General features: G+C 44.5%; 1 protein-coding gene across 1 annotated transcript; it reads right to left on the reverse strand.

Moving 5' to 3' along the window:
• Positions 1-913: 913 nt before the first annotated feature.
• Positions 914-9835, reverse strand: LOC104517174 (phosphatidylinositol transfer protein beta isoform; the record flags this gene model as incomplete). The annotated part of the gene is made up of 5 exons (XM_010161751.1): positions 914-1538; positions 2427-2511; positions 5699-5821; positions 7137-7247; positions 9758-9835. Coding segments are annotated over 4 exons (360 nt in total), but the record flags the coding sequence as incomplete, so codon positions are not given.
• Between the last annotated feature and the right edge of the window lie 245 nt (positions 9836-10080).

The raw sequence follows: 10080 nt of genomic DNA on the forward strand, positions 1-10080 counted from the left end.
AATGCAGGAAGGAAAACCCAGCTAATTCCGCAGCAGAGGGGAGGAGGGTGAAGTTACCCAGGAGAGCGGTACCAACGCCCACACCCTGGCAGGGGCGTCGCTGCCTGGCACTCGCAGGCGCCGGGTAGACCTGGCCCCCCCGGGAGCAGGGGAAGACTCCCTGGAACGGAAACCGGGGCAAGGTAGAGCAGGACGAGTCCAAAATTCCTGGATGCACGCGAGATTATGAAGATGGAAGATTAAGCAAGGCTTCCCCGAGGTCTCTGGGGATGCTGGGAGGAAACCAGGCGTTAACAGAACGTCATCTAACTAGTGCTTTTAAAATAATTTGTTTCTGATCTAGCAAGCCTTTTGGTAATACAGATCTATGATACGCTCTGAAAATTTCCTTAATAAACACTCAAGACATTTTTCCCTACGTGAGTTACCTACAGGAGGGCTTCATTATACCATCTGTCCTTTTACTTGTCTAACCACAACCAGAGAAGTATCAGATGCTACAGTTTAAACTTTCATCATATCTGAAAGTAGGCATCTCCTTTAAAGTGTATTTTCAACATGAAAAGAGCTAAAAGTCACAATTAGGTTCCCTCGCGCCGTGTGTGTGAGGTCACCACCGGTTGCACAGCCTCCAAAGCGAAACGCCGGAGAAGAGCCACTTCGCTGCCGGGAGGGGCTGAAGCGAAGGGACCCCCCCGTTCCACTGCACGGCCCAAGACACACGCAAAATATTTTACAAGTACTGTCAGTGTCTTTGTCTAAAAAGTCAGCTTCTGGAAAATTTCAAGGTGCAATTATTTTATAAATCACAAACCATTTTTCCTTAATCTTGCCAATTTTAATGAAGAAAAAACATTAGCATTTCAATGTACAAAAGTCCAATAAAACATGATTTTTCTTTTCTTTTGTATCAGTGACTGGGTAAAGTTTGGGTTAAACTTATTCAAACAGTAAAAGTCTTCAAATTTTCCCTAATAGAAATGTTGGGGTTTTTTTTCCTGATTTGACTATAGGATAACGACAATCCAGAAATAAATAGCTATAAATACATTCATTGTTCCTATTCCAAAAATAATCACATAGGGAAGACACAAACCTGAAAATCAACTTATTGGAATTGTCTCTTTACAATGTGATATGGGCAAAGTTATAGCAGAGTGACTCAAGACAGGGGGAGGAAAAAAAAAACCCCAGCGAGTAGGGAATAAATTGGTCCAGTATTGACATTCATGAAACATACCAGTTAGCATAATTCTGCAGTTAATTCACCCTTTAAATGACACTACTCAGTTGATTTTTATTTGCTTCAGGTATACATAATGAAAGCAGTTTCCGCTGAATCTTTGCTGGGGAGAGGCAGAGCACCCTGGAGACACTGTAACAACCCCCTTCAGTATGCATGTGCGTATATATAATTATATACAAATAATCATGCATCCACACACACATTTGTATATCGACACGGCATGTGACGGTTAAATCCATCATCATTCGTCATTGGCAGCACTTGTTCCTCTGACTTGGCCTTGATTACGTAACTGTGGAGAAAGAAAATACACGATTATGCATTAAGTTTCCTCCAACGGGCAGTTTTACTATACTTCCAAGAAAAACAGGGCAGGGCAGACCAAACATCACCAGGACAGAGCAAATCGTACCAAAGCAATGCAAGACTTGCCAGGGAATCGGAATCTGGGTGCCGTCCTCGCTGGTGGAGAGCGGCTCCAGCCTCTGAGGAGCCTCACACCCATCAGCAGGATTTTAAAACTGCTTTGGCCGGAGATCCCATCTGCGGCATTAAAACTGTCACAGCGGGAACCACCAGCATCCGGGTCCGAGCCACCAACACTCGACAGCTTGCAACTCTCTGCCAACGTGCTTCCCGCAGTCCCAGTTTTAACACTCTTCAGTATTGATAAATATCTGTGTGGAACTGGATTTCAGGAACTTTACATGCCTGGAAGATGACAGTCCAGTTTCCCTCAGTGACGTGGGCTAAGCCCACCTATCACTTTGCTACTCAGTGTGCAGCAAGAGGACGCTCACTGACTTCCCTGACTCGTGCCCAAAGGCCGCTTTGCGGGCGTCAGCACCCAGCGCCAGCGCCGCGACGACACCAGGTCCCGCGCTCCGGGCTGCTGCACTAGGCAAGCACGAAGAACCAGGTGGCGTGGCCAACGCCGCGGGCGTTCTCCCACCGGGCCGAGCCCCCGCCCAGCCGGTCATGGCGCCCGTCCGTGGAGGAGGTCTCATGGACACCAAGGGCCACCTCCAGCTGTTGACCACCACGGGGTTATCAAACAGGAGGGAGGGCAGGCCCAGAAGCGTTATCCGGGTACGTGTCCGTTCAGATGACTTCTGCCAGCAATTCCCATCCGTCAGAACATAAATCACTTTTCTCCTTTTCCATCCAGCAGTTGACTTACACAGCTCGATTTGCCTCAGAACCTACAGAGAACTCCTCTAGACGTCAGCAGCCAAAGTGCCTCGAACGGAACCCTTCTTACGCATCTAAACGCAAAATAAAACCGTGAGCTACCACATAAAGAACCTGCCGCGCTGTTGGTTAGTAAGAGAGAAGTAACGATCTACACGACCAGGACTGCTTTTCCCTGGCCGGGACCAGGACCAGCCCCAGCTACCGCTGAGCTTTTTTGGAGACGGGGTATTTCTGTTTGGGTGAGGAAGCCTGGGAACCGTACAGCAGCTGTAAATGATGCTTTGTAAATTTTTAGCAGCCCGTGGTGGTTCAGTTCAGCGTGGAGCTGTGCTGCTCGAGATACCCAATGTGGCATTTCTACCCTCACAAAGACGTGAGGGAGGTTGGTCACAGGGCTGTGGCAGGGTGGGATGCTTTTCTACTATGCACCAATTAGCCGATGTGTGTTAATGAAGTAGAGGTGCTCCTCAGCTCCATGAGTCAAAAACATAAACCACTAAGTGAAAGATAAAGAAAAACAGTGAGAAAAGGATGGGCTGCGATAGCAATTAGCCAATGTGTGTTAACGAAGCAGAGGTGCTCCATGAGCCAAAAACATAAACCACTAAGTGAAAGATAAAGAAAAACAGTGAGAAAAGGATGGGCTGCGATAGAGGGAAAAACAGCAACAAAAGCAGAGGTTCTGACTACAAAAAAATCGACTTAAGATGAAGAACAGGACCAATAAAAACCAAATTGTGCACAGAATCCGAAGAGAAAGGTTAGTTCAAACCAGGCAGAAGACAGGGTGTTAATGAGAAAGGGAACAGGAACAGAAAACAAGGGATGTAAGGAAATGCAACGCTGCCAGTATTAGTTTGCTTCCTGCAGCTGCTGTTGCTCAGCGCCACAGAACTGCACCGTGCGGCACTGTCCAAAGAGCCGAGCGTTCCTCCGCAGGGAGGGAAACGTGAAGATATTCTTGCCACGTTAAGCACCTGGTCACTAAGGGCTCACCTCGCAGTGGTCCAGGCCACAAAAGAGGCGAGTCGTGGTGTGCGTGGGGTTTAATGAAGGTTACTGGTTATCACAATGGATGAAGTAGTTGAATATGAAACATAAACCCAAATTATTTGGGAGAAAATTAGCATTCGTGTTTTATTTGCCAGTGACATTTTTACCTTTAGGTTATTCTCCAATACCTCATTCACCACAAACCCCTTGAAATTGCATCATTTATAGGTGTTTGTAGATCCCCCTGTTACGACAGCTGAGGGACACCGAAATATTTTAAGAGTAGGTCCCTGCTTCTCTCACATTTCACAAAACACACAGAAAAGCTGTGTTAGTGTAACTAATCAATACATTTGTCTTGCTAAAAACTGGCTTTTTCAACAAGTAACACACTTAAGTTCCTGCCGCTAACATCTTGCACAACAAGCTATCTGAAATAAACTATTTGTATGGCTTTGCACAAGGAAATAGTAAATAAGTTTGATATTTAAGAGTGAGGATAAATGTTACACCCAGAAACACGGGTTGTGCTTAAGGTGAGAACTAAAGAGCAGCAAATATTTTGCAAAAAAGTATTGAAAAGAAGTTACTTACCAGTGAGAAATGTGACACAGAACTTTCTCTACCGGAAGACAAACATCCACAGCCCACAGAGACACAAAAGGGAAGCTCTCACGCACACAGACGTGTGAAGTGCTGCTCGCTCTCCCCAGCACACGCCGTGGATGCACTCCTCACACTGCCACTACGCTTCCCCAGAGAAACCGGGCAAGGCCTGTTTCGTTCCAAATAAAGAACTACAGGTGTGCAGAAGAGAACCCTTCCGACAAAAATCAGTTACGGAGAGGGAAGTGGTTACTCTTCCTCCTTCACACTCCTAGGAATAGGTGGCTCTAGGAAGAGGTTCTGGCATCAAGTAGAATAAAGGAGAAAACCACACGATTTCAGAGAACACCTGCCATAACCCACCCATCCAAATGCCAACGAGCGAGCACAACGTCTGCAAGAGCGAGCGAACGACATTCCTTTCCAAAGCACGTTCCAGGACCTGCCAAAGCAGACAAACCCCTCAGCTTCTGTGAGAGCTAAGGTTGGCTTTACCAGCCCAGAACACCTACCTACTCACGCACAGAACAGTGAAGAGACTTCTTCCAAATCCAGAAAACATCTCTACACAATGCAAGAGGCCCCACACAGTTAAAAGTCCAAACATGGAGCGTAACCAGCGGGGATGGAGGAGCTACAGCTAGTTTTGATACTACAAGATGTGGAAGGCACCACAAACTGCACTTCAGAACCACTTGCAACAGCGGGTCTAAAGCACCAGACAACTTGTTTAAAGATGTCTGGCAGCTGAAGTGAGCTAAATCATGCAAAAAAGCAAGTTTGAGCTGAAGACACATCGAGTCTTGAAAGAACCGAGACAATGGAAGGACAGTGACAAGGTGAATGGGTTTGGGGCATAAAGCAATTGGCAAAACGGGAAGGAAACAGAACTGCCAATTCAAAGACTGCAAAGAACTTAAAAAAAGGCAGGATTTAAAATGAGAAAGGTTCATGCCAAGGTCATGCTCTGGAAAGACAATACAGAAGAAGGCCTCCCACCTAGCCTATGATGTTCTTCTCTCTAAAAGGGAAGAGTAGAGAACGTGCCCTATGGATGAGCTTCCTTCTAGACATCAGTCCAAAGACAGATCAGACTATAATTATTTGGCCCTCACAGCCACCGAAGCATAAAAATTGACACTATCTCAAGCCCGTTAATTTTACTGACTTCCTTTCGGCAAGTGAAATTCTCAGTGCTGGTGCACTGATCAGGATGAGTGGAACAGCTGCCATGCAACACACTCAAACTTGCTGGAAGACATGTTTGAAGAGAGAAAAGTAATTAGAACTAATGACGATTAGAAAAGAAATAAAGCAAGACATGATGGAAAAGCAACACGACAGCTCTGAATTCCAGCTGACGAGTGGTAAAAAGACACCGAATGGGACTTTGTGCAATGGGTGCAGTACCATAAATCAAGAGCTGGTCGGGGAAGGCATTTGGGATTTAGTGACATCAGAAATATTTACCTTACAGCCACTTCCAGCCGGACAACACAGCACACAGCGGCCTGGTGTGCATGGGTCTGCCCAGGGAATCACTAAAGGGGCTGTCATGTTCATCAGCAATTGCCCAAACACACACAAGGGGACGGACACAACGTAACCTGCGTCAATTAATTCCCAAAGAGATTGCTCTGCAAGTAGAAACATTCTTACCGCTTCCAGCTCCTTTTGGGTTTCATCCTCCATTCTCCTAATGTCTTCCATAGTCAGATCAATCCACTTGTCAATCCAACAGAACAGCTGGCGATGAAAGTTGGTGAATATCCTTTTTTCTTGCTTTAGGAAGATAAACAAACATTAGGTAACAGGCTTACGTTTCGCCAAAGACGGGGAAGTGATCGCAGCTGCTCAGTTTGTAAACCTGTAATCCTTAGGTGTGTGCTGCATCGTGTTGCTACAGGTTCAGCCCCTCACATTCCTGGATCCCATTTAAAAGTCAGCTCATTTTTCACATGCTTTAACACGGAAAAAAATTAACAAATTTCACTGTCAGAGAGAGTTTCAAGGAAGTCCAGCAATTCACATTACTGGAAAATGCTGAGGAATCCTTTCAAAATCTGTTCTAGCTCCAAGAGAGCAGTACACAGAATAGATGTAGCCTAACAACAGCTAGAGAATTTAGCATCAACTGTATAAAAATCTACAACAGAACTGCCACAGGTTTTGTGCAGACTATTGAAAAAGAATGGCCTAATTCCTGAAAAGCTACAACGAAGGGAAGTACTTCTGACTCCAAAGGTGGCACACTGGTAATTTGTACAAAACCAACACCCCAGTAATATCTGGGATGCAATTTCAAAAACCCTTGAAATATAAATGTTTAAGATAAGGATTCCACAGCCCTTTCATTAAAGTATGATTCCGAATGCTACAGATACTCAATCACAGTATTCCACTGCACCTCTTCTACCTAAATTGGTAGGTTTCACATTTCAAACTCCCTGCCAGCCCCCAAACCCCTGTGTTATGCTGAAGAACTGCAACTTCCAGCTCAGCCCAGCTCTGGCGCCCTGGAATCTCAACTTCCGTAAAGCTGACTTGGACGATGAAAGATGCATCACACAAACCGTTCAATTTAGGAAATTACCAGAGCTGCTTCCAACTGCTCTGACAAAAGTACTCTTGTATATGCAACACAGGAATCTATTCCACCTCTAAACCAGAGCTGTGCATGTATTCAGGTACCCAAGTTGCCACCTGAAGTTCACATCTTGCTCCTCTGCTCCCAGGCTTTGCATCGCTCAAGCTGCTGACTGTCTCAACACCAACGCTGATCAAATCTAATGTACGGCCCAAAGAACTCTCTTCCCGGCAAACACTGCTGGAAAGAATCGTGTGTCAAACCTACATGACGCAGACTCTTTGCTCATACTTTCGCTTTTTTAACTTGGAAAGTTATTCTGGTACCACCAAGGAAACCCCACGGCTCTTGTGATCAAGACACAGCGGGTTGTACTGGCTGAAGAAATGAACAGAAACTGCTTGACTGCAAGCAACAGGAAACTTCCTCGCTGTTTCCCCTCAAACACCCCACCTCACCAGCACCAATCCCTCCTTCCCAGGCACAGCCCAGCAAGGGAGAAGCACTTACCTTTTGTATAAAGTTTTCGACCTTGTTCTGCAGCCCCCACCATTTAAATTTGATCGTCACCAACTTGTAAGCACACATTTTAGGGCACTCTTCGTCAGTTGCTAGCTCCTTCTGTTTATGGATGACGAGAAAGAGTTGTTAATTTTTTAAAAACTCACTTCAAATTAATTAAACTATTATAGATTATAATTCTAAGTATTATATTAAAATTCTAAGTTATAATTAGAGTACATTACTTTATTACAATTATAGATTAGAATTCTAAGTATTATCAGAATTCCAATAACACTCAGAATTCCAAGTATCAGTAAACAGTACCGTACTCTGAACAGAGGGTAGTAAGAATTAACAAACAGGTTAAGTCTGCAAGGCAATTCCACCCATGCTGCAAGCACACTATAAAGCCTTCCCAGGCACTTCACGCTCACGATTCCCACTGTAACGTTCTGGAAGGACAAGGAAGCTTGACTACAATAGCGAGCACCAGTTGGTTTTTTTTTACTTTTGGGTGCATTGTGCAAAGGCAATTTTAATCGGAGTTGTACCAAGTTGCTCAGTACAATGTTGAAAACACACGTACTAGAAAAGATTCCGGTAACAAAAAGCACCCCTCAAGTTCACTCCTCACAAAAGCACGGAACGTGAGCTCGGTGCCGTTCTGCTCTGCCCACACAGACGCTGGCACGCTCTCTCCCTCTCCAGACAACGCCAGAAGGGTATGTCTTTTCCCTGGTGAGGAGGTAATTTCGAGTTGTGGGGCATAATTTACATATTCATTTTTGCATGATGAATCACGGACTTTCTGACTGCTACTATGAGAAATACAGGGAGAGAACCTCTTTATCATCAATGGCAACAGGTGGCCAAGGACCCACTACAGCTCCACCTCAAAGACTGCTTGGAAGCAGCTCAAGGATTTTGTGCAAAAGAAGGATCCCCAGAAGAATGAACTGAGGGAAATTGAGGAGACACCACCACCATTTCCTAGAACTCCTCATTTTTTATTACAGTTCCTACATCCCAGAGAAGCTGTGGATGCCCCAGCCCTGGGAGTGTCCAAGGCCAGGCTGGATGAGGCTTGGAGCAACCTGATCTAGTGGAAGGTGTCCCTGCCCATGGCAAGGGGGTTGGAACTAGATGATCTTTAGGGTCGCTTCCAACCCAAACCATTCTGTGATTCTATGATATAACCAATTCTGAAATACCCGTAACGTCATACACGGTGATTCTTCCACAATTCATGCAGTCAAATTTATGTAATAGAAGAGACCACATCATATTTTTGTTTAACAAAGCACGTTAGCTTACTCCAAGCCTTGTAAAAGAGGAACAACAAATAAGGAACTGGGGGAGGAACCCCAAAACCACAAACCAAAAAAGGAAGCTGATAGTTACTTAAAAACAAAATAATCAAAAATCTGTGTTTGGCTAGGACAACAAGCAATTACTACAAGTTCACGGATTTTTGTTCTTTATATCTGCAACAAACTTATAAGCAGAAATACTTTATGGCATCTTGAAGCTAGATTTCTTTCAAACATGAAACACACAACTCCCATGGGCCACGCACACAGTCAAGTTAGATTTAACATATAAAAACCATGGTGAATAATGCTTTTTTATTTAACACACATTTTTTGTCACAAATACTCATCACCAGAAATCACTTAAATGAAAACCAATTATCCTCAGAAGACCAAGGTTCCATTCACGAACAAAAAACAAAGTGCTGCTGTTGTTTGGCGTTCCCAAACAGCATCAGTCTATGTCCAGGCATTAGTAAAAGGACAGAACATACGAACCCAGTGCTGCCGGTTCCAGGCAAAGTTCTCATTCTACAACTGGTTGGTGGGTTTGGTTTTCTGGTTTTTTTTTAAAAAAAAAAAAAAAAAACAAAAAAACCAAACCAGTAATTCCCCACTTTCTTTAGGTCACACAGGCCCAAACAGGGCTAGCCTCCTGCTTCCTTCCTGAGGAGGAAGGAGAACAAACATCTAAGGCAGGATGCACATTTTCAGCATAGTTTACAAAAATAAACCCTGTGACAATTCCACCCTGTTGGCAGGAACACTTAGCCCAGGTAGAAAGAGTTTTACACTAATGGAGTCTGAATACACGCCTCTCCCCCTCCCATCATCTTGAAACACACCATATACTAGGTTTTTCATGAGAATACAGCTAATGCTTGGGCCCAGGACAAACCTGCAAATAAAATATACACATGTACTACCTCTTACCCAGCTCTAAGAAATACACAGTTAAAATCATTTAAATATAAGGAAGTTTCCAACTGATTTTTTGCATTTTAAGTCACCTCCAGTGTCCACCACAGCAGGCTGATGGCTTGCATGGAATTGATCATCGTCTATAATCAGGCATCAATCTTAAGTAAGGATAATCATTTAAACTGCATAGCTCTGATTTTAGTAGTGATATTAAACAAGTAGCAGACAGTACCTTTGCTTACTAACACATCTGGAACCTTAACAGAATAAAAAAGTATTCCACCTCTGCCCTTAAAACATGAAGACTAACATTGCTAGGGCTAGTCTCTAAGGAACTGGGACGACTTCTTTCTGCTGACAAAGGCTTCGTAAGGTGGTAACATCAGTTCTTAGTACCTTCCAATTTGCCCCCAAAGGTCCTCTCTTTGTCTTAATCGACTGGAATAACGCAGGGTCCTCATCAGCTTTGTAGTCCTGTGACATAAGAAAAACGGAGAGTCAGAAGAGCACCCAGGTTCAGTATCCCCCTGTATCAAGCTGCTGTTCGAGACTACCGAATGGATTCTCCCGAGCGGTCTGGAGCAGGACGGGTGGAGCACATCTGTTAGGCTGACTTAAGTTTGCATTGAACACTCCATCAGGCCTCTCATTATCTGTTTACACTACCACAGCTCGCCAGGGCTGCCTTCTAGGCCAGAATTTTCTTGTGCTGCACACTG

Source organism: Eurypyga helias, unplaced genomic scaffold (genome assembly GCF_000690775.1).
Source record: "Eurypyga helias isolate BGI_N326 unplaced genomic scaffold, ASM69077v1 scaffold37511, whole genome shotgun sequence".
NCBI lineage: Eukaryota > Metazoa > Chordata > Aves > Eurypygiformes > Eurypygidae > Eurypyga > Eurypyga helias.